The following is a 25,715-nucleotide window of genomic DNA, read 5'->3' as shown; positions in this document are numbered from 1 at the left end:
GCATTGCCTTTACATTGTTAAACTTGGGTCAAACGTTTCGGGTAGCCTTCCACAAGCTTCCCAAAATAAGTTGGGTGAATTTTGGCCCATTCCTCCTGACAGAGCTGGTGTAACTGAGTCAGGTTTGTCGTCCTCCTTGCTCACACATGCTTTTTCAGTTCTGCCCACATATTTTCTATGGGATTGAGGTCAGGGCTTTGTGATGGCCACTCCAATACCTTGACTTTGTTGTCCTTAAGCCATTTTGCCACAACTTTGGAAGTATGCTTGGGGTCATTGTCCACTTGGAAGACCCATTTGCGACCAAGCTTTAACTTCCTGACTGATGTCTTGAGATGTCGCTGCAATATATTCACATAATTTTCCTACCTCATGATGCCATCTATTTTGTGAAGTGCACCAGTCCCTACTGCAGCAAAGCACCCCCACAATATGATGCTGCCACGCCCGTGCTTCACGTTTGGGATGATGTTCTTTGGCTTGCAAGCCTCCCCCTTTTTCCTCCAAACATAACGATGGTCATCATGGCCAAACAGTTCTATTTTTGTTTCATCAGACCAGAGGACATTTCTCCAAACAGTCTTTGTCCCCATGTGCAGTTGCAAACCGTAGTCTGGATTTTTTATAGCGGTTCTGGGGCAGTGGCTTCTTCCTTGCTGAGCAGCCTTTCAGGTTTGTCGATATTCGACTTATTTTACTGTGGATACTGTTGTACCTGTTTCCTCCAGCATCTTCACATTGACCTTTACTGTGGTTCTGGGATTGATTTGCACCTTTCGCACCAAAGTGCGTTCATCTCCAGGAGACAGAAAGCGCCTCCTTCCTGAGCGGTATGATGGCGGCGTGGTAACATGGTGTTTATACTTGTGTACTATTGTTTGTACAGATGAGCGTGGTACCTTCAGGTGTTTGGAAATTGCTCCCAAGGATGAACCAGACTTGTGGAGGTCTACAAGCAAAGAGGCACTGAGTTTGAAGGTAGGCCTTGAAGTACATCCACAGGTACACCTCCAATTGACTCAAATTATGTCAATTAGCCCTATCAGAAGCTTCTAAAGCCATGACATAATTTTCTGGAATTTTCCAAGCCGTTTAAAGGCACATTCAACTTAGTGAATGTTAACTTCTGACCCATTGGAATTGTGATACAGTGAGTTATAAGTTAAATAATCTTTCTTTAAACAATTGTTGGAAAAATTACTTGTGTCATGCACAAAGTCGATGTCCTAACCAACTTGCCAAAACTACAGTGTGTTAACAAGACATTTGTGGAGTGGTTGAAAACGAGTTTAATGACTCCAACCGAAGTGTATGTAAACTTCTGACTTCAACTGTATATGCCTGCTAGTGCTGAGCTGTCACGCCCTGGTCGAAGTATTTTGTGTTTATCTGCATGTATTGGGTCAGGCCAGGGTGTGGCATGGGTTTTTTGTATGTGGTGTGTATATATCGGGATTGTAGCTAGTGGGGTGATCTAGGTAAGTCTATGGCTGTCTGGAGTGGTTCTCAATCAGAGGCAGGTATTTATCGTTGTCTCTGATTGGGAACCATATTTAGGCAGCCATATTCTTTGAGTTTGTCGTGGGTGATTGTCCTTAGTGTCTTTGTTCCTGTCGCTGTATTAGTTGACAAGTATAGGCTGTTTCGGTTGTCGTTACGTTTATTGTTTTGTAGTGTTTCTGTATTTTCGTGTGTACGTTTTTTGATTAAATATGGATCGCAATCTACACACTGTGTTTTGGTCCGACTCTCCTTCACCACACCTAGAAAACCGTTACATGAGCGATTAACTGATATTTCCGTTTTTTGAGGGTTGTTAAACAACTACTTGTCTGACGTGGGTTCTTACTTGAATCCATTTAGTTCAGTTTTTTTGGTGAGCTCAACACTCCTTTTCTCTAGAGAGAAATCATTCATGAGAGAAATTAAGTCAAGAACTATGTGGGACTCTGGGCTTAAGGGAGTTGTAGTTTTCATTAGGCAAATATTCAACCTAGTTCAGGGCAGAAAATTGCCAATTAACTACAACAACCATAATCCATTGCACCTGTTCTTCCTGGCTGGGACAGGGATGCATAGCCTTCACACAGACCGCACGAGAGAGAAATGTACACAATGCAGTGACGTGAGGGATAGACACAGTATTCCAATTCACTTTTTCCCCATTCTGTAATGTTACAAAGTGGGATTAAAATAGATTTATTTGTAATTTGTTGTCAACTATCTACACAAAATAATTTAATGACAGTGGAAGAGAAATTCTATATTTGAAATAAATGAATGACAAATAGAACACTCATATTGAATAGATAAGTATTCAATACATGTTAGAATCACATTTGGCAGTGATTACACCTGTGAGTCTGGCTGGGTAAGTCTCTAAGCACTTTCTACACATGGATTGTGCGACATTTGCCCATTGTTCTTTTCAAAGTTTTTCAAGCTCTGTCAAATTGGCTGTTGATCATTGCTAGATAACCATTTTCAGGTCTTGCCATAGATTTTCAAGCGGATTTAAGTCAAAACGTTAACTCTGACACTCAGGAACATTCACTGTCTTCTTGGTAAGCATCTCCAGTGTAGATTTGTACTTGTGTTTTAGGTTTTTATTCTTCTGAAAGGTGAATTAATATCTCAGTGTCTGGTGGAAAGCAGACTGAACCAGGTTTTTCTCTAGGATTCTGCCTTTGCCTAGTTAATTTTTTTTAATCCTGAAAAACTCCCCAGTCCTTAACGATTTCAAGCATACCCATAACATGATGCATCCACCACTATGCTTGAAAATATGGAGAGTAGAACTCAGTAATGTGTTGTATTGGATTTGCCCCAAACATAACATTTACATTTACATTTACATTTAAGTCATTTAGCAGACGCTCTTATCCAGAGCGACTTACAAATTGGTGCAAACACCTATGACACCCAGTGGAACAGCCACTTGCATCTAAATCTTGTTGGGGGGGAGAAGGGGGGTGAGAAGGATTACTTACCCTTACTTACCCTATCCTAGGTATTCCTTGAAGAGGTGGGGTTTCAGGTGTCTCCGGAAGGTGGTGATTGACTCCGCTGTCCTGGCGTCGTGAGGGAGTTTGTTCCACCATTGGGGGCCAGAGCAGCGAACAGTTTTGACTGGGCTGAGCGGGAACTGTACTTCCTCAGTGGTAGGGAGGCGAGCAGGCCAGAGGTGGATGAACGCAGTGCCCTTGTTTGGGTGTAGGGCCTGATCAGAGCCTGGAGGTACTGAGGTGCCGTTCCCCTCACAGCTCCGTGGCGAGCACCATGGTCTTGTAGCGGATGCGAGCTTCAACTGGAAGCCAGTGGAGAGAGCGGAGGAGCGGGGTGACGTGAGAGAACTTGGGAAGGTTGAACACCAGACGGGCTGCGGCGTTCTGGATGAGTTGTAGGGGTTTAATGGCACAGGCAGGAGCCCAGCCAACAGCGAGTTGCAGTAATCAAGACGGGAGATGACAAGTGCCTGGATTAGGACCTGCGCCGCTTCCTGTGTGAGGCAGGGTCGTACTCTGCGGATGTTGTAGAGCATGAACCTACAGGAACGGGACACCGCCTTGATGTTAGTTGAGAACGTCAGGGTGTTGTCCAGGATCACGCCAAGGTTCTTAGCGCTCTGGGAGGAGGACACAATGGAGTTGTCAACCGTGATGGCGAGATCATGGAACGGGCAGTCCTTCCCCGGGAGGAAGAGGAGCTCCGTCTTGCTGAGGTTCAGCTTGAGGTGGTGATCCGTCATCCACACTGATATGTCTGCCAGACATGCAGAGATGCGATTCGCCACCTGGTCATCAGAAGGGGGAAAGGAGAAGATTAATTGTGTGTCGTCTGCATAGCAATGATAGGAGAGACCATGTGAGGTTATGACAGAGCCAAGTGACTTGGTGTATAGCGAGAATAAGAGAGGGCCTAGAACAGAGCCCTGGGGACACCAGTGGTGAGAGCGCGTGGTGAGGAGACAGATTCTCGCCACGCCACCTGGTAGGAGCGACCTGTCAGGTAGGACGCAATCCAAGCGTGGGCCGCGCCGGAGATGCCCAACTCGGAGAGGGTGGAGAGGAGGATCTGATGGTTCACAGTATCGAAGGCAGCCGATAGGTCTAGAAGGATGAGAGCAGAGGAGAGAGAGTTAGCTTTAGCAGTGCGGAGCGCCTCCGTGATACAGAGAAGAGCAGTCTCAGTTGAATGACTAGTCTTGAAACCTGACTGATTTGGATCAAGAAGGTCATTCTGAGAGAGATAGCGGTAGAGCTGGCCAAGGACGGCACGCTCAAGAGTTTTGGAGAGAAAAGAGAGAAGGGATACTGGTCTGTAGTTGTTGACATCGGAGGGATCGAGTGTAGGTTTTTTCAGAAGGGGTGCAACTCTCGCTCTCTTGAAGACGGGAGGGACGTAGCCAGCGGTCAGGGATGAGTTGATGAGCGAGGTGAGGTAAGGGAGAAGGTCTCCGGAAATGGTCTGGAGAAGAGAGGAGGGGATAGGGTCAAGCGGGCAGGTTGTTGGGCGGCCGGCCGTCACAAGACGCGAGATTTCATCTGGAGAGAGAGGGGAGAAAGAGGTCAGAGCATAGGGTAGGGCAGTGTGAGCAGAACCAGCGGTGTCGTTTGACTTAGCAATAACATTTGGTATTCAGTACAAAGGGTGAATTGCCTTGCCACATTTTTTTGCAGTATTACTTAAGTTCCTTGTTGCAAACAGGATGCATGTTTTGGAATATGTTTATTCTGTACAGGCATTGGTCATGACTCTCCTGTGAGTATCCAAAGATCAGGTTACAATGGACCAGTGTCTACAGAGCCCTCTCACCCACAGAGGGGAGGAGGGATTGGTGTGGGGGTTTTATAACAACTCACGTCGATGATACATTGTAGGCAGCAGACATCTCATTTTGCTCTTTAGTATTGGGGAATGAAATCTCTTTGTTACAGAAGGTTTTGCCGCCCAAAAACTCTATCGCCCAAAAGTGAACACTGGGACAATATATTTCAACATCCGAATGTGGGGAATGAAGAGAGATGGAATATGGGAAATGAATGTCTATTTTTGTGATGTCATTAAAGATTGTATAAAAGCGATATAATGAAAATATTGTAACTTGAAGTGTTTTCACACTGTGTATATCAGGTTTACATCCTTTACGCTGTGTAGGAAATATCAAGGATAAAGATAATATTTTTGTTAGGATAGGAATGTGATATTAGTTTTCTAACCAGTTTTTGGTTATGTTTTGCGCCGTAACTAGCCTCGCCCGAGGGAGTTCAGAGAGCGTGTCAGTTTGATGGAAACGCCTCTTTTTTCCCCAAATGTATACTAGATTGAGTTAAGAATTAACATACCAGACTAGAAGGACCACAAGCTGCAGCTAGGTCTCCATTGGTCACGACCCTGAAAAGCAACACGAGTTGAAGACGACAAAGTAGCCTCTAACAATCAATGTTATGGTAGAGTAGCAGTATCTAAGAAAGTAAATTTAAGTTGGACCATCTGGTTATTCTCTTCAAGTCATCGTCGACTACACTGCTCTCATCACAACTCTGGGGATCATCGACACGGCTGATTAGCTGTCCTCAGAAGACCACTCTTCCAGGTCAAGTGAAAGTGAACACAGACAACTAAGGGGAAGGACATTGTGATCTCTTGTGGACAATCAGAGCCTTACACTTATGAACTAAGGAGAAGGCCCAATCAAACCCTTTTCACAAAGGCCTGGGTCCAACAGAAATACACGATGAAGACCTTCAACACATTAATTTATGCATTACTTCTTACCCAATCGGGTGGCAGTTCGGGGCAAGGTATTAAGATTACTGTGAGCACAGTTCCCAAATGTATCCAAGTATTGTCTGTCTCTCTCTCTCTCTCTCTCTCTCTCTCTCTCTCTCTCTCTCTCTCTCTCTCTCTCTCTCTCTCTCTCTCTCTCTCCCTCTCGCTCACTCGTAACAAGTGTCGTATAGTGTTAGTCCGCTAGGGACTTGTTTTCATTGTATTAAGATTCTAATCAATAACGTATATGGTGTGTGTGTATCCTGTGTTATCATTTAGTTTGTTAGTAAATAAATAATCAAATCAATGTGTTTGGTATGGAGTGATCAGTAAGACTGATTTTGTGATTTGTGCAGATTCAAGAAGTCTGCAACGTTCAGAATGAGACTGATATGAGGTAATGATTATTAAGTGACTGTTATCAATATATAACATATATATTCTTGAGTTTAGTTCGGGAGATGCTAACTCGTTAAACAACTTCTTCTGTGGTGCCCCAAATTCCTAATGAGTTAATTGTTGCATGAGTAATTTAATCTGGAAACAATTAAACATAGTAGGTAATTATTTGATAAATAAGTAATCACATTGATGAAAGTCACGTCACGACACTTCCTTCTCTTCTGTCAATTAGGTTAGTATTGTGGAGTAACTACAGTGTTGTTGGTCCATCCGCAGTTTTCTCCTATCACAGCCATTATGCTATTTAACTGTTTTAAAGTCAACATTGGCTTCATGGTGAAAGCCCTGAGCAGATTCCTTCCTCTCCGGCAACTGAGTTAGGAAGGGCGCCTGTAGCTTTGTCGTGACTGCGTGTATTGATACACCATCCAAAGTGTAATAACTTTACCATGCTCAAATGTATGTTTATGTTTTATTTTTACCCATCTCACAATAGGTACCAATCTTTGCGAGATGACATTGGAAAACCTAGTATTTGTGGTTGAATCTGTGTTTAAAATTCACTGCTCGACTGAGAGACCTTATAAATAATTGTATGTGTGGGGTAAAGAGATGAGGTAGTCATTCAAAAATCATGTTAAACACTATTATTACACTCACAGTGTGTCCATGCAACTTATTATGTGACTTGTTAAGCACATTTTTACTCCTGAACTTATTTAGGCTTGACATAACAATGGGATTGAATACTTTTTGTCTCAAAACATATTAGGTTTATTTTTTATTGAAAAACTTTGACAATATGGGGTTTTGTGTGTAGGCCAATGACAAAACATCTACATTTTAAAATGTAAAATTCAGGCTGTAACACAACAAAATGTGGAAAAAGTCAATTGTGATGTGAATACTTTCTGAAGGCACCGTAGCTCTACCTGATTGATAGTTGTAGTAGTTAGTAATAAGCAGTCTTGAAAGTATGCCTTATTTACTGCGTTGTGTGGACTAGCAAAGTTAATCGAAAGTGAAGAAACACCATTTGTTTTTATAACCAAACTGACCTCAAAAAGTACTAATCACAAACACACAGCCCCCGGTCTCTAGGATCCTATGAACATTTATTTAATTGGTGTGCTAGAGTCCTTAGAAGGATAATTACTATTAAGGACAAATACTACTGTTAGTAAAGCACTATGGATATGGTAGTTTAATAGTTGCCACTACGCACAGATTTGTTCTAACTTTCCCTTTTGTCACAGTTCTAGCTGTTAAACTATCTAAGGATGCAGTTAGACAGGCAGCCCAATTCCTATCTGTTTTTCACTAATTGGTCTTTTGACCAATCAAATCAGCTCTGAAAAATATCTGATGTGAAAAGATCAGATGTGATTGGTCAAAATAATTGGGCTGCCTGTCAAACACAGCCAGAGATACACTGGCTGCGTTTGCAAGGTGCTGGCTTATGCAAGGTGCTGGCCTGTGTGTGTGTGTGAACTCGTGGATACCATTTTTATGTCTTTGTGTGCAGTATGAGGGAAATTAGGGGTAGTTTCGCGAGCCAATGCTAACTAGCGTGAGCGCAGTGAAGGGTAGTCTACAGGTACAGTAGCATATACTATGGATCGCAAAACTACCATCAACTTCCTTCATACTGTACGCAGAAACATACAATTGGTATCCACGAGTTCCTCTCTGGGTAAGTTGAAAAATTTGAATCTCTGAGTATCCCTTTTAAGGTTCCTCGTGGGCATCCTTAACTTTTTCACTTAACTTTTTTTAGGTTGCACAAATAATTGTATGTACATTTTAAGGAGTAAATGTACTTAAGATATTACATGCAACTGGTCCCTGGCCTTAAAGCTCATTATGGTGGCCATTTTGGATTCACAGTAAACTTACACCAAAGTACCTGCTCCTTCCAAAAAGGTGAAAGCTATGATTCCTTATTGATGTCACTTGTTAAATGCATTTCAATCAGTGTAGAAGGGGAGGAGACAATTGAAACATGGATTGTGTATTTGTGCCATTCAGAGGGTGAATGGGCAAGACAAAAGATGTAAGTGCCTTTGAACGAGGTATGGTAGTAGGTGCTGGGTTTTTCCACACTCAACAGTTTCTCGTGTGTATCAAGAATGGTCCACCACCCAAAGGATATCCAACCAACTTGACACAACTGTGGCAAGCATTGGAATCAACATGGGCCAGCATCCCTGTGGAATGCTTTCGACACCTTGGAGATTCCATGCCCCAGCAAATTGAGGCTGTTCTGAGGGCAAAATGGGGTGAAACTCAATTTTAGGAAGGTATTCCTAATGTTTTGTTCACTCAGTGTGGGTGCCTAAACCTTCATTCAATGGCATTATGGCTGCCATATTTAATTTGCGACAACATCCAGTGTGGCCCAAAAGCTTAATTGCAAGGGCAGGGGATAGACAAGCATAATCCACCTGAGAATCCTTGATGGGACAAAATATGCATTTTTCTGTCTCTAGGGACTGTCTATAACAAAGGATTTTACAAGCTGCTGAATTGAATGGAAAGTGAAACTTGTTGATATTGTGGGCTGTGGTTGGGACAGTTCATCATAAATCAGGGAGTTGTGGTAAAACCATCAGTGTCACTACTATCTTTTTCTCCCTCTCTCTCGGTCTCTCTCTTGTCTCTTTCCCGTCTCTCTTTTTCCTGTCTCTGTGTCCCTGCGTCTCTCTTTATTTCTCTCTCTCTGGCCTGTCTCTCGCTCTATCTTGTTCTCTCTCTCGTTCTCTCTCTCCCTTTGTGTTCCCCTCTCTTTTTCTCTGATAACTGATGCCCTTCTCTCCTCCACATCCTCCTCCAGGCAGCGAGCGGGCACGGAAACAGGTGTATCTGCCTTCTGTCTGTCATGCTCCTGCCCAGATCATCCGTCAGCAGCTCAACGCCCCACCCATCGTCACCGCCACCATGCTGCAGGGATCCGGGAACTTTGTCTGCTCTCTGCCCGCCTGGCATCACATTGGCATTGTGAGGAAAGGGAGAGCAAGCTCTGACTATTGGACATGGGCAAAGTGAAATCGCATTGTCATATAGTCGATTATATTTGCTATGACAATGAAAAATAGCTCCTCTTAGCAGTTTAATTAGAGTTTTTTTATATTACAATGTACACTGAGTATACGAACCATTAAGAACTGCTCTTTCCATGACATAGACTGACCAGGTGAATCCAGGTGAACGCTATGATCCCTTATTGGTGTCACTTGCTAAATCCACTTCAATCAGTGTAGATGAAGGGGAGGAGACAGGTTTGATTTCATTTTATTAGGATCTCTTTTAGTCCTCATTTGGACTAATCTTCCAAGAGTCCTTAAGCATTAAAATACAATTTATAATATAATCACATTTTCACATATATCACACTGTTACAAACAGACATAATACACTGACATATTGGCCAGATAAATACTCTAACAGTCTGAAAATATAGATTCCTTCATCTACCATATTCCCGCACAACCTTCCAATTTTTTATATTTAAATGGTATTGTTTGAATTTATATATTGAAAGGTTTCTGGTTTGCTCAGATAAATTATTTCATTTCTTTATTGCTCAAAATATAAATGTTATTTTGCATATTTCTCTTTTCTGTCTGGACAACACAGATGGTGGACAATCTATTCCTAGTATTTACTTATTTGTCTCTTACCAACTAAATACGGTTGTGAATGGAGTTTGGCTGTTTTAAATGGTGTACATTGTGAAATAAAATAAGCATGTTTTTTTTTCAATTATCTTGTTGATTGATGACCAACCAAGAGCGTTGACTACAATAGACAAACCATATCTCCACCTTAAAACAATCCTTGCTGCTTTGTTCTGTGCGATCTGCAGCCTCCTAATTTCACTTGCTGATGCATTTCCTCAGACCACAGAACAGTAGTTCACCTGACTCACAATTAACGCTTGGGTTGTTTGCTAAAGAATCTTTACCGGTACATTTTTAGCTATCCTTCTGATCATTCATGCATTTTATTTTTATTTTTTTATACATAGATGAGTTATTTGAGACTACCATGATGAGCAGTTGTCTAGCTGCACCCCTAGTAGTTTGGTTTCTGCCGCTTCCTCAATTTGTACTCCCCCCATACTTAATTGTATCCCATGCTGTGTTGACCTTTTCCTGGTGGAACAGACGAACATAAACTTGTTTTTCTTTGTGTTCAAAACAAGTTTGTTCTGGCAAACCCACTCCCTGATATTTCTCAGATCTACTTGTAAGAGCTTGCTGTACCTGTTGAACCGATTGTCTTGCTATATACGTTGTAGTATCATCTGCAAATATAGTAGCTTGAGTTTCAGATAAGGCATAAGTAAAGAAGGGGACCAAGGCAGCTGCCCTGCGGTATTCCCCAGTTTCAAGCATGAGGGGAAGAAAACGACCCATTGATATAGGTGGACTGTTTCCTGTCAGTTAGATATGACTGTACTCAATTCAATACTGCCTCCTCCTCCCATAATGCAATAATTTTGTCAAAATTATTTTATGATCCGCTAAATCAAATTCTGCACTAAAATATAAAAATAGTACACCCACAAACCTGCCATTATCCATAGCATTAGACACAGTTTAGCATGCTTCCATACATTTGCGTGAATGTCCCCTTTTCCAGTGGACCAATTAAATATATATTTCAGTGGAGCTGCAATCTGGGGAACAGTATAGTGAAGTAAAAAATTGTCCATAATATCATAGCCTGTAGATTTACCATCGGGTAATGACTTCGATAGGGGTGGCAGGGCAGCCTAGTGGTTAGAGTGTTGGACTAGTAACCGGAAGGTTGCAAGTTCAAACCCCCGAGCTGACAAGGTACAAATCTGTCGTTCTGCCCCTGAACAGGAAGTTAACCCACTGTTCCTAGGCCGTCATTGAAAATAAGAATTTGTTCTTAACTGACTTGCCTGGTTAAATAAAGGTCAAATAAAAAGGTTTAACACCTCTACTGACACCATTTGTAGACTTGCTTGTTTGGAAGAATGGGTGTTTACATTACTGTTCAGTAAATACATTTTATTTGTGCAAAAAAATTGGCAATATCAGCAAGTTTTGTTATTATTCTCAACCTCCACACTAGATGGGCATGATGAAATAGATGTACCAAGTAAGCCCTTAACTGTATTCCATACCTTTTTGGAATCATTTTTACAATCAATAAAAGCATTTTTGTAAAATATATATTTTTTCTTAGGATTTAATTGAACTGCATAATTACGTAGTGTTCTATAATTCTGTTAATCAATTTCTAGTTTGTTTTGGCTGCTAAGACTTTTGCCATATTTTTTAAAAAGAAAATGCCTCACCCAGTTCATCATCAATCCATGGAGATTGACGAGCCCCAACTGTACTCTTTCTTTACTGGGGCATGATGGTCCATTACCTCAGTGAACAAATCAATAAAACATTCTGTATCGTGATTTAAATTGTCCTCGAGATCAGTGGTTCGCAAACTTTTTATAGTCCCGTACCCCTTCAAACATTCAACCTCCTTCTGCGTACCCCCTCTAGCACCAGGGTCAGCACACTCTCAAATGTATTTTTTTCCATCATTGTAAGCCTATATACACTAAACAATACATTTATTAAACACAAGAATGAGTGTAAGTTTTTGTCACAACCCGGCTCGTGGGAATTGACAAAGACCTCTTATAGGACCAGGGCACAAATAATACTAATCAATAATTTTGCTCTTTATTAACCATCTTACATATAAAGCCTTATTTGTTCATCGAAAAATTGTGAATAACTCATCACAGGTTAATGAGAAGGGTGTGCTTGAAAGGATCCACATAACTCTGCAATGTTGGGTTGTATTGGAGAGAGTCTCAGTCCTAAATCATTTTCCACACACAGTCTGTGCCTGTATTTAGTTGTGAGGGCCGAGAATCCACTTTCACATGGGTACGTGGTTGCAAAGGGTATCAGTGTGTTAACAACGCGATTTGCCAAGGCAGGATATGCTGAGCGCAGGCCAATCCAGAAATCTGTCAGTGGCTTCTGATTAAAATCCATTTACACAGAACTGCCTGTTGCTATTTCGATGAGGCTCTCTTTTTCAGATATCGGTAAGTGGACTGGAGGCAGGGCATGAAAGGGGTAACGAATCCAGTTGTTTGTGTCATCCGTTTTGGGAAAGTACCTGCGTAATTTCTCACCAAACTCACTCAGGTGTTTCGCTATATCACATTTGACAAGCTTGAGTTCATTTGCACAGAAAAAAATCATACAATGATGGAAAGACCTGTGTGTTGTCCTTGTTAATGCAGACAGAGAAGAGCTCCAACTTCTTAATCATAGCCTCAATGTTGTCCCGCACATTGAATATAGTTGCGGAGAGTCCCTGTAATCCTAGATTCAGATCATTCAGGCGAGAAAAAACATCAGTCGTGAGAAACTTGTCATCATGCAAGTGGTCAGACAAGTGAAAATTCTGGTCAGTAAAGAAAACTTTAAGCACTTCTCTCCAAAAAAAACTGTGTCAATACTTTGCCCCTTGATAACCAGCGCACTTCTGTATGTTGTAAAAGTGTTACATGGTCGCTGCCCATATCATTGCATAGTGCAGAAAATACACGAGAGTTCAGGGGCCTTGCTTTAACAAAGTTAACCATTTTCACTGTAGTGTACAGAACGGCTTTCGACCAGTCAGGCATTCCCTTGGCAGCAAGAGTCTCTCGGTGGATGCTGCAGTGTACCTAAGTGACGTAGGGAGAAACTGCTTGCACGTGCGTTATTTGACTAGGCTACCTGTATTTGACATTGTATATGACATTGCTACCTGTATTTGACTAGCATTCACTGAATGCTAGATAGTTACATTTTATTTTTGCCAGTAAAACGAGGTTACTCAGGCGAGAAAAAAAACTCACCCAAATGTATAGCCCTGTTGGAAAATATAAATGGACTGTTGGAAAATGTGAAAAAAAATGTGAATCACATTTTTATTTGGCGCACCCCCAACGGAATTGCGCATACCCCTGGTTATGGTCATAATATTATGGTCTGTCCAGCCCACTGGCATTGATCTGGCTTTTAAGCATTGCAATTGTATATTACAGAAGATCAGATCAATGCACGTGTCCGAACAGTGACCTAACTTAGTTGATGATCTAGTACAGTAGCATCATTAACAATTTGTTACAAACCACAGCTCTCGGCATATCTCATTAAATTAGTTATATTTTAATTATTATGATACTTCCAATTTACATTAAAATAACCCAAGATAAATACATCTCTGTTACTCTCTGTGGCCTTGTCAAACCCAGTGCATAAGTCATCCAGATAGGCCACCTTAGAGCTTGGAGGTCTATACACACGTCCTACCAATATGGGTTCCTGGTGAGGCAGATGTACTTGAGCCCATAGTGCCTCTATTTGACATACATTAAGGTCATCCCTCGTCTTAAAAGGTATATGATTCTAAATGTACAGTGCTACACCCCAACCATTCCTATTCCTGTCCCTTCTAAGTAGACTATATCCATGACTGTTAATTTGCCCCATCATTTACAGATGCATCCAAATGCATTTCGGTCAAAGCTAAAATATGAATATTATTTATGTTGACCAAGTTAAAAACATCATGTATTTTGTTAGGAAGGCTACATACATTAAACTGAGCTATATGCAACCCTTTCCTTGTCAAGTGGAGATCAATAGAGCATGTATTCATTATAGTTGAAGATGCCATGATACACTACAACTCAGATTTGAACATTGGATTAAAATAGCCAGGTAATTACCCTATAGTCCCGATACAGTTGCCCGTTGACGTAAAGTTTATCCATCACCATGGAGACTCATCGATTCAGGCAGCGCTTTTCCTTCAGGATGGGATGTATTTTTTTTCTCCTTTCATTGATCTCCGTTGGGAAGTGATCATTCATTCAAAAGTCAGTGCTTCTGAGTTCCTACCCCTAACTCTTAGCTATTTCCTTTTGCTTAAAAGGTTCAAAACATGCAATAATAGCCTGTGGCCTATTCCCAGAGGCCTTACCCATTCTATGGACTCTGAGGAAAGTGACATTAGGCACAACATCTGTGGGCAGCTTCAGTTGAGTTGACATAAAGTCTCGGACAGTGTCCTTACAGCCTCTTCTGTTGTCATTCTCCGGTAACGATGAAAAGATTAGATTATCCCGCATTGATCGTCAAGCAAGGTTTCTTTAAGTTGTTAGACATTAAGTTGTGTGACATCTGACATTGGCCTGAATTCTAGACTGGCACATAATGTATTGATGTCCTCTCTTAGTAAATCGAAGTTTGGCAAGCCTTTCATTGATGGATTTCAACAAGTCAACATCCCTATCCGTAAACCTCTCCCCACTCTCCACACGCGCCATCTTGCTTGAGGATGGTTTGATGCCATCGTTGATACCGCTTGGCCAACTTGGCTTTGGTTTGTTTTGTTGATTGGGTTTGTTGTCCTTAACAGTGCTTAAATCCTACAAATCCAGTGACATGTTTCTTTGAGCTCGTAAGTATCTCTCGTCAATGACTCATTCAAGCTATTCAATGGATTCTGAATCATCCAGCTTGTTTGCAGGCAGACGAAAACAAAAATAAAACAACGGATGTATCTTTCCAGACCTGTACAGGCCGTGGGTAGATACACCCCAAAAACCATTTAAACGATTGTGTACTCACTTGTGCCTGTTATACTGAAATATTTCCTGCAAACAATTAACCGAGGGAGAGAAGAGCGTGTAGAGCGTGAGAGATGGAGAGAGAGGTTAAAGAAGGATTTTTAAGCCTTGAGATTATTGAGACATGGATTGTGTTTGTGTGCCATTCAGAGGGTGAATGGGCAAGACAAACAATGGAAGTGCCTTTGAATGGGGTATGATTGTAGGTTCCAGGTGCACCGGTTTGTGTCAAGAACTGCAACACTGCCTCCCGAGTGGTGCAGCGGTCTAAGGCTCTGGATCGCAGTGCTAGAGGCATCACTACAGAGACTGAAATGTAATAGTGTAATCCTGAGATTGCTGGAGAAAAATTGCTAATAAAATCTGAAACCTGTCTTTACATTCCAGCCCAAATCAACCACCCGGACTAATGCCAACGCCCAGCCCGCCCCAGTCTCAGCTACAGCCCCTGCTGCTGTGAACGGAGCCGACACTGAGAGAGGCAGGGAGCTAACACTGGCCGTGGGATGGTGGAGCGATGGGTGTAGTGAATTATGGGTGACACAATGACCTTAAAGGAGCAATAAAAAAGTGTTCCCACCACTGTTTCAGTAAAAAGCTGAGGGATGAGGCTGGAGAAATTTAACCACTCTCAAATTCATAGATCGAGCTATGGATGCAAGGACTGACCATCCATGATATGGAATTATAGTTTTAAAAATGGATGTAACAGCTGCAGATTGCCTCTTTAAGCAATGAAAGAGTCTAAGTAGTTACATGGTACGTGATTTCCTTCCAAAAATGTTATGTTCGTATGACGTCCTAATATTGGGATATGTTAGGAATATCGGAAGCACAATGTGTCTGGAATGCTTCCCGATGTTCGCGTGACCTCCCGGTCAAATAAACATGTTTGATATTTCTTTGTCCCTGATGACTGTTTAACAAAACCTCTTTCTCTTCTACTTGATTTGCTCCAGGGGGAGCAGGTGCGGATGTTGAAGGGCCAGAAGGCAGAGAAGGCTGTGATCAGAGTGGAGGTCACCAAACTACTAGAACTGAACAAACGGCTATCCCTGGCCGAGAGAAAGAAAGCACGTCCCAACCCCAGCTAATACTGCTCAGGCTGTAAGGAACAGAGTACACGTTGAGAGAGCCAGGGAGCTAACACTCGCTGTTGCAGAACAGGTAAGATGAGGGGTACGGGTGTAGCAAATTAGGGGTGGAACAATTAAATTATGAAATAATTGTCCTCTAAGCCAGTTACATACTTCATGATTTTCTCCAGAAATGTCTTGTTAGTATGATATCCGGGACATCTTCAGAACATAAATATGAAAGGACATGCTCCCAATGTTAAACCTCCTGATCAAATATCAAAACATTATATTTATTTTGTCACAGATGCGCCATTACATAAATCCCAGACATTTTATGATGACATCTTTAAATGGTAAATTCTCATCTTATCTTGATACCTTAACGTTAGAACTCTCTTGAGTGTCTAGTAATGTGAAAGGTAATGCAACCATAGGATTTCAAAGCGTGTCAGTGTGTCCATCTATTGGCTTGAGTTAATAATGTACTAGTTTGGCAATGACTACTGTCTATCTGGTATTGATGACCCTTCTTCACATGATACGTCCAAGAACGTCACAAACAGCTACACCCAGCTAACTTTCACCCGCTTCTACACCTGACCACGCAGCGAGCTTGGCACCTTGTGCGGACTAAGTAAAGGGGCCTTTTTAGTTATTAATTGACTATTTTGTAATCACGACAGTCTAGCTGGTTATGATGAAAGTGTCTTGCTAGTCAATGATTTACTAGTTGATAATGCTGACACTCTGTGTCCAACCTCTTCTCTACTCTGTTTATGTGCCAATTATGTAATGGTTTAATAGCTGGTAATGACAACCGAGTCCTTATAGCATTATATTGTATCTCTATGACGTCTGTGTCTAACCTCTTCTCTGCTTTTCTCTGTTCTGGGTCAGGGGGAAAAGGTGGTAGTTAATTATTTAGCCTGCTAGATGTTAATGACAACTGTGTCATGTTAAGGGGACTGTGTCATGTTAGGGGGAATAGATGTTATTTATATATATTTTTATTCACTTATTTAACTAGGCAAGACAGTTAAGAACAAATTCTTATTTACAATGACGGCCAAACCCGGACGATGCTGGGCCAATTGTGCGGCGCCCTATGGGACTCCCAATTCACTAGTTGTCAACGACGACTAGGTCTAACACAACCTATTCTCTGGTCTGTCTCTGATTCTGGGGGAGAAGGTGAGGACCCTAAAAAGGCCAGAAGGCAGAGAAGGCTGTGATCGGAGCAGAGATCACCAAACTACTGGAACTGAAGGAACAGTTTGTAATGGATCTCGTCCTCCTCTTCTGAGCATCGTGGTAAGTGTCCATAATGTTTAATCAAAATGAACACTGAAATACAAAACAATAAACGTGAATCAACGACACAAATGAAACAGTGCCGTGTGGCACAAACACTGACACGGAAAATAAACACCCACAACTCAAAAGTGAGACCAGGCTACCTAAGTATGATTCTCAATCAGGGACAACGATTGACAGCTGCCTCTGATTGAGAACCATACTTGGCCGAACACAGAAATCCCAAATTATAGAAAAACAAACATAGACAACCCACCCAACTCACACCCTGACCATACTAAAACAAAGATATAATAACAGAACTAAGGTCAGAACATGACACAGTTAGCCTTGGCTGAGGGAAAGAACCCTGAACCTGCCCCTCCGAAAGACAAGAAGTGAGAGAATGAAGACAGATAGAAGCAGGAAAATAAGAGTAGAGGGAAGTAAGATTTCAATAATTACCTTAATGGAGAATAGGATCAAGAAATATGAGAATAACTTCTGTAAGACAAGTCTATGACTGGATGAAAGACAATGTGATGTGGGCTATGAGGAAAATGGGGGAATTGAAAAGGTGTTGGCTTTAAGGACAGATCAGTAAGCAAAGACAGGTATATTGAAAACTGTTACAGCATATTCTGACATCAGAATAGTTCTACATGTCTGTTCTCAAAGTAGAAGGTTCTAGTAGCCTAGTAGAAACCAGCCTGATAGCTGCTGGCATTCACCATTCTGTTTTACTGTGCCACATTCATCGTGAGGTGAAATAAAATGGTGAAGGCAACGATCGTGCTGATTCCACCAGGCTAAGGTCCTAGAATCTAGTGTCACTATGCAGAAATCAGAACAGGTCCGTCCGTGTGTGATCAATGTCAGGTTTGGGTAGATGTTTACATTTACATTTAAGTCATTTAGCAGACGCTCTAAAATATAATACTATTGTTATATTATAAAAAAAACATTTAATATCCCCCTTACCCATTTATTCAATCAAATAAATAGCATGGCTACAAGTAACTTTTTGCAAATACCGTGGAAAATGAATTCAGAAAAAAAAATGTTTTCTAAGCATTCGTTTGGACCTTAATATAGACGCATCTCACTTTTCTCTCTCTCTCGTCAACTGACCGGAGTACATTCAAATAAGCATTTCAAGACACTGAAATTGTTTTAAGGATTTATTAGAAAATGTGAGCATTATAATAAAGTAAATACAATATAATGTTTCATGTAACAACAGAAATAAAATACATGGATATTGGTTGAATTAGAGGAAACTACCAATCGATAAATCTTATTTATAATAAAATGACAAATTAATATGGGTACAGTAAAGGGCGTATATATTACAGTATAACTAGGTATAATACGTGGTTATATCAAATATATAGGTGAATCAGGGTAGCTCTACATTGTAAATATTACTACCTCCAAATTCAGTCAATTTGATAGAAAAAGGTCAGCGTAGAAAGAAGAATAACTGGGTCCTAGGTGTAGAACTATCCATACACACTAAAGCTGCAGCGGGTTCTACGAAAGTAGAAATTGAAAAACTACCAATCATTCTCACATACTCACACTGCACTGAGCACTGACAAACTTTCCTGAGCTCCATATTTCCTCATAAACTATGCAAGAAATATTATCTCTGCTGGCCTCTGTTCAGCCTTTAGGATGAATCTTATATTATAGAGGTTGGCAGATAAGGGATAGCCTGGGATCCAAACTGATTTAGCTATGTTTCATTGTTGTTTCATTGGGGAACAATGGTAGGCAAAGCATTCAGTCTGATTTAACCAGGCTAGATAAAGGATAGGGTGACAATGAAATGCACTCTCCGCGTTTCCGTTCCACACTCTACCGTCATACTAGGGATGAGCCCAACTATTTTTTTCAGAATCAATTCATTGATGGTTGCGTTGGCAGATTAGTCAATAAAACTCCTAGCAATGGTAAATATCACTTTTACGTGATTAGTCAATTCCATAATGTTGGAGTCAATGCCAACGCCCTTGATCAATTAATCCAATAATCAAACTCATCCCTAGTTCATACAAATCCCTTAGTTGGGCTGAATGTTCTAAACCAAGCCCAATTAGTCTCATTCATTATGGCATGCAACAGAAAATGTAATTGAGTGTTTGTTGATGAACAAGCCCAAGTTGGTCTTCCGTTTGGTGCCTAATGAACATGACCCATGGAATGCTTCTGATGGGTGTTGGTTAACAACTTTCATAGATAGAAGCTTCCAACCAATTCCAACCAATTCCTTCATTTTGGAAACGACGCTGGTGCCCTCAATCACTCAATTGAATCTAACTCATCATCCCATACTTCATACTGAACACTTCACTATGTTGGATTAGCGAAAAACGCCATAATCAGGATCGAGCTCATCATGGCAAAAAAAGTTTTGCAACAGAAAACCTCTATCAGCGTTTCTTATTGGATGAGTCCAGGTAGACCCACCTTCTCTTTCCATTTGATTCCTAATGAACAAGTCCCATGCAATTGCTTGCGATGGGCGTTAACTGTTGATGCTTCCGATCAATTTCTTAATTTTGGAATCGATGCCCTCAATCAATTCATTGACTAACGAATCCTTACAGTACTTCAAACTGAGCACTTCTGTAGACTGAATGAGCTACACAATCGTACAATGCTTGTGATGGGCACTAATTGCTACCCATCTAGTTCAAATGTGCTTCCTAAAATCCAGTCCTACATAAATACAGTACACTAACGTCTCAGAGGTATTGCATGATCCACCTGCCATTTACACCGTTTCCTCCATTTCCCTTACATGCCGTCTATCTCTCTCTCTACATTTGCCGCAATGCTGCAGTTCCTTCTCTCCATGGTTTTCCTTTGACTTGCTCTTTCATCTTTCTTTCTAACTTTCCTTCTTTCTCTCTCTCTCATACAGTGTTGAAGAAACGTGTAATTTAAGTTTCTTCTCGAAACACGTACGTATCTTTTGGTTTCTTTCTAACCATCATCTAGAAATGCATTTCATAGTCACCCCAATGTTCACCCTTCACCGCGAACCTGCTATTCCAAATGTTTATATTCTGCCTTGTGTTACTTCTGTCATCCTGCTACCTCTCATCCCGCTCTCCTCCTTGCTTTTCTTCCTTCACTTCTTGGTGTTAACTAGTCTCTCTATCAGGGCTCTGCGTGTCCTCTGCACCTCCTCTCCCAGTCTGTCTATCTCCGCTTTTAACCTCTCGTTCTGGTCCGTCAGCTCCTGCACCTTCCTCTCGTTCTCCTGCTCCCTCTCTCTCCTGCTCTTCTTCGCAGAAGAGGAAGATGAGCGCGAACCGGTGGAAGGGAAGGACAGAGAGTTGCCTCTCTTGCGTTTGCCCAGCCGAGACAATGAGAAAGCGGTGCTAGTAAGAGAGGAGACAGGAGAGGAAGGAGGAGAGCAGTTGAGAGAGGGGGAAGGAGAGGCGGCGGAGGAGGAGCAGGAGGGTGAGTCGGGGACACATGGGTGTTCATCCTCCTCGCTAGTGGAGGGAGACGCAGGCTGTTGGACATTGTTGGAATGATGATGATGGTAGCTACTGTCCACCATTCCCAACCCTCCCTCACTCAGCAGCTCAAAGAACTCTGGGGGTAACAGGTCCCCTCCTCCCGAACCTCCCTCTCCATCTCTCCCTCCCTCTCTGTCCCTAGGCCTCTCCGTCCTCTCCTCAGCTGGACTCAGACACAAGGCGGTGGAGGAGGGGGGCGGATGGGTAGGAGGCTCCTCCGGAATTGTGACCCTCTGGACACCCTCTCCACCGCCCCATGCCTGCCCTCCAACACCCACACCCACCCCGTCCGTCAGCCATGTTAGGGAACAGCTCTCCAGGACATCCAGGAACTCTGTCTCTTTCTATGAAGAGAGATATAGAGAGGAGAAAGAAGAGAGGGAAGGAAGAGTGAAAGAAAGAAGAGAAGAAAAAAATAGAGTGGTTATGTCAAAGACCCTTCTTACATCAGCGCTCTTGAAAGAGTTGCATCATGAAGAAGAGAAGACGATGAAGAGAAGATGAAACAAAAATGTTGGATAACCAACAACCGATAGAAAAACAAAACACAATCGATCACTTTGTTCATAAATCAATCGATATTTAAAAAAAATCTAATTATAATCCCAACTGACCTCTGAGCAGGGAGGGGCGCGAGTCAGCTTGGCCCCACCCGTGTCTGATCCCAGTATATCCTGCAGGTCCTCATACCACGCCTCCAACTCTGCACCACACAGCGGCCCCACACCAGGGGGGTACGGAGGGGGCAGGTGAAGCCACTCGGTAGTCATCTCTGTCACTCAGTCGCACAGATAGTCTTTCACAGCCACACGCTGGTACACACTGGACCTGGAATGGTGGTGGAGAAAGGAGGAGCCGGTTTTAAAATAATGTCGAGACAGGAGGGTTTGGTTTTAGAATGATGAAATAATTATTTAATATAGCATCTTTAGTATGAACCGTTATGGGGTTTCTATACAGTAGGCTAGACATCGGGATCGACATATTACCAAGAAAGCTGTATGTGAAAGAGCTGTGCAATAGAACTGGCTACGTTAGCATGTTGTTTGTAATTATCAATTGTTGAAGAAAAATATACAATCGAACAAAGTACCGGTATTATAATTTCTATATTTAGTGAAAAAAAATCCACTTTTCATGAAATTGTAAAATAGTGACACTCTTTGGACAAATGGCTGTACTGCATGAATCAATTGATGATAGGATTCTATAGCCAAAAACATGAGATGTAGTGATGACTAAATTTCAAACATTATCAAGTTAAAATCTAGAAAATAAATGCATTGATATAATATAAATATGATGAGGTTAACTTGACATCCATAGACAAAACATCCAACACTCAGTAAAAACAACACAGAAATCTAAAGAATTAATGGGGAAATGCAAATCACCTTTTGAAAGTCTCTTATAATCAAGTCTGGCAATTGGTTGTTGGTGATAATTTGTCCCAACAAGTCTAGAAAGAAAGAATTCATGACATTAATTATTGGCAATTATTGTAACAAATACATAATACAGTGTGATGAGATGTTAGAATTTGCTTAAAGGAACATATTGTATAACAGCAGCCATAGAGATGTCTCCTCAAATTAAAGCTGATGCAGTCAACTTGATAAAACAACCTGCTGACAATACATTCATAAAAATGTTGAATAGGCCAATACAAATTATTTTCTATAAAGAAAACGAATGCAAAAAAATTGACAAACTACTGTACTGGCTTCACGTGTTCTGATTATATTTTTTTTAGGCAAAATCACAACAAAATCAGGTCATTGATTTGCCTCATATAAACAAAGACTCCGTAGGTGTTCTAGGGCGCCCTCTGTCTGTCAAGGTCCACAATTAATTATATTTCTATCAAAACATCCTTCTTTGAGTTCGATTTACACTAGCTCATGAAAAAGAAAATATATAATTGAAATCCAATTTTCCGAGTAGAAAATATTTGGTCTAAAAATACAGTTATCCTTAATATTGAATAGTTAACGGTACTTTGAAACCACTTGCTCAACACAGGAAATACATGGCTGTCTGACCACAACAGACATCGAGCAAAGAAAGTCGTTATTGTGGTCAGATAAACTGGATTTAATGTACCTTTAACTCTGCCACAATCAATAAATGCAGCCTAATTCTTGATGAATACTTTTATGATCAGTAATCTATTTATTCTTGAATGTATTGTTGACGAATACATTTCAGAAAAGTGACATTTATGCAACTGTAGGCTATGTTTTTTTTTCTTCGGATGTGGTCTCAGCTCGCTCTCCATCCATCCAGTCAAGCCAAGGCATTACGTCATGGAATCAAAGTACGGGACGAGTGAAACAAAAGCAAGGGTGAAAACTGACACCTCCAATGGGTACAGAATACTGGGATGGGAACACAAAGCTGTTCTATTCTATTCTACAGGAAACTCGATGAACTCAAAATAGCAAGACGTGCGACCTTATTCTTCTTTGTCAATGCAGATAAGTGTTTGTTTTATTTAATTGGCTATTAATATAACACATAGCCTATATACTATCTGAATACTTGACATCCTATACATTTATCAAACAAATACTTTGTCTTTGATAACAGTAGTCTACATAAGTTAATAAAACCGAAACAAAAGTTTGCAAAACGTTATGTACGCGTTTGACAGCTCAGCTGTCACTGATATCAAACTTTGGTAGAGAGATAAAGCTCGTGGTAGAGAGAACGCAACTTGGGGTCAAAGTCAAATAAGCAGATAAATGCCTCCCTGAATCTTGAATAAAAATATAACAACTGTCAATTATAATTGAACTAGAGCAACTGCTCTCCTATAACAGACACGGGAAAGTTGCCAAAACATGCACATTCTTATTTCTAAAGGAAAGCCAGCGACGATCAGCTGCCAAATTAAAATTAGAACTCTTGTAGAAGGCATTCAACAACTCTTAAAAACTGTAGACAATAAAATAAAATCCACTTACCCTTTTTCTTTTATTATTTCGCTTTCTTGACTGTCTTGGGTTCGGAGTATGTATATATTTTAGTTGAGATTGGTGATAGCTCATGTTAACCATTGTTCGGCTTAGTATAGTGAATGTGATTTTTGGAAACTCCCGGTGGTGTTTTTATAAGGTGAGCCAACCGAACTTAATGTGGAGATTTTTTTTTTACACAACCAAACATACCATTAGCTGACGATGTAATTACTGACATCCAGATGGTCCAATCATAATCTACGCGCTAAAATATTTTGCTTGGTGACATCCAATGCGTAATTATCTTCTACAGTGAAGGCGGGCTTTAAAATACCTTGCTAGTTGTCTCCGTCGTAGTTTATGTGACCTGAAGATGTGATGCAGTCATAAGACGGCCAGGACGAATTTGGGGCGTATGGGAGTCACATGAAAGGAATGATGCAATGCTTGGCAACAAATTTCTAGTCAGTGATAAGACCGGGAGAACCAGAACATGTTTTATTTAAGTCTCTCTCTGGCTCTAACATTTTTTTTTTAAATACACTTATGCAAGAATATTTTAGAATGTCGAAGCAAAGTTTTTCTTACACATATTACACTAGAGGCTATTTGTAATTTCTGTTCAGTTATATAGGCTAGTGAAAATAATAAAGAAAGCAAGTCCGCTTGGAATAATGGCTTATTTTCTATGTAAATCCAATAATTGTGTGGTTTTTATTTTCCATTTTTGATACAGGCTTGATCTCACAATTCTCTGGTAGCTCTATTGTGTATTTATTTTTGGGGACCGATTGTTTTCTTTACGCGCGTGAGGGCCACATTGTACAGTAGGCCTTTAATCAAGTCTGTGTGTGTGTCATGTTATGTGAAATGCTTTGAAGTTCGACTGCTATCCCCCAACTGTAGCCCTGTCTGTGTAAATAGTGTTATTTCTCAAGAGTAGGCTAGTATAGCCTGCTGCAACAATTGAACTTCAACATATTTTTTTTTCCTCAAATGAAACAACGCAATATAGCCCATTTATTACAATAAGTGACAGCCTATAATAATTAATTGTTTGTTTTCTTTTCTTTTCTTGCACGTTTATTTTAAAGGAACATCATGTCATTCGGATATTCATTTCAGAAATGTAATTTATTGGAGTGCCTGTGCGCGCTATCAAAGCAACATCACCACGCTCCGATTCAACATGTCGAAAGCCAGTTTCTAAATTGGGCGTTCCCAAAAACTCCTCTACCGCATCGTTTCGAGGATGATCGTGAACAGGCTACAACTGTACAAGATAAAAGATAAGACACATTTTTATTAAGGTTAACCGTTTAAAGCCAACACACTCATTCTAATAAACAATCGCTCACTTCTAATTCTATTTCATGTGCCATTTCGTCTTTGGACACTTCACGTCGAAAAATATTCAAACTCCGAAGGACAGATAAAGTGTTTAAATCCATGTTTATCAGCCTAGCAACAGCAAGCCTAGCAACAGCGCCAAGTGGGATGAGACACGTCGTGTGCGTGAGTAGCGAATAGAAAGCTCCACGCGCTGTCTCCAGGAGCAGGGTTAAAGCGCGCGAGGAGCCTTGGTTACCACGTCACGACTTGAGGGGCTGTTGCTGAGTAGTTGAGCGGAATACTTTCTCTGTCTAATGTTTATTGAGTCCCGTCGTGTCGTGTGTATTGTATTCATTAGTGGGATAAAGGACACAGGGTTGTTGGCACAGGCTGGGTTTTTGTTAGAACCGTCTAGGGTGGAATGGGCAGGGAGGCAACAGTGTTTATAAAAGCAAAACACAAGTTTAGACTACACCACAATGTTATTCCCTTCATTTATCTAAATTGTTAGTTCGATAATTATAATAAAATAAATACTATATGTAATTCTCATAATCATAGGCCTAATAACAATTCAATAATAATGTAGTAATACTAACATTCCTGCTAAGGGTGCTTTACAAACAAAGGAAAAATTAAACAAAACTGGGAAATGTTATTCACA

General features: G+C 41.0%; 1 protein-coding gene across 1 annotated transcript; it reads right to left on the bottom strand.

The window, feature by feature from the left end:
- Positions 1-18,391: 18,391 nt before the first annotated feature.
- Positions 18,392-23,878, bottom strand: LOC118378334 (DNA damage-inducible transcript 3 protein-like). The gene is made up of 4 exons (XM_035765314.1): positions 23,726-23,878; positions 22,154-22,218; positions 21,374-21,587; positions 18,392-21,103 (listed from the first exon to the last, which is right to left on the bottom strand). Exons 3-4 carry the CDS (start codon positions 21,527-21,529, stop codon positions 20,363-20,365), a joined length of 897 nt encoding a protein of 298 aa, XP_035621207.1. The 5' UTR covers positions 21,530-21,587; positions 22,154-22,218; positions 23,726-23,878; the 3' UTR covers positions 18,392-20,362.
- Positions 23,879-25,715: the final 1,837 nt, after the last annotated feature.

This window comes from Oncorhynchus keta, chromosome 21, assembly GCF_023373465.1.
Source record: "Oncorhynchus keta strain PuntledgeMale-10-30-2019 chromosome 21, Oket_V2, whole genome shotgun sequence".
NCBI classification, from domain to species: domain Eukaryota; kingdom Metazoa; phylum Chordata; class Actinopteri; order Salmoniformes; family Salmonidae; genus Oncorhynchus; species Oncorhynchus keta.
Note: the sequence above shows the minus strand (reverse complement) of the source record. Positions and strands in the feature narration are given on the sequence as shown.

Bases quoted from the DNA above. Each gene is read 5' to 3' on its own strand.
- LOC118378334 (XM_035765314.1), bottom strand. From the start codon at position 21,529: ATGACTACCGAGTGGCTTCACCTGCCCCCTCCGTACCCCCCTGGTGTG. The intron at 21,104-21,373 runs GTCAGTTGGGAT...CTCTCTTCATAG, and splicing joins GCGCCCCTCCCTGCTCAGAG to AAAGAGACAGAGTTCCTGGA.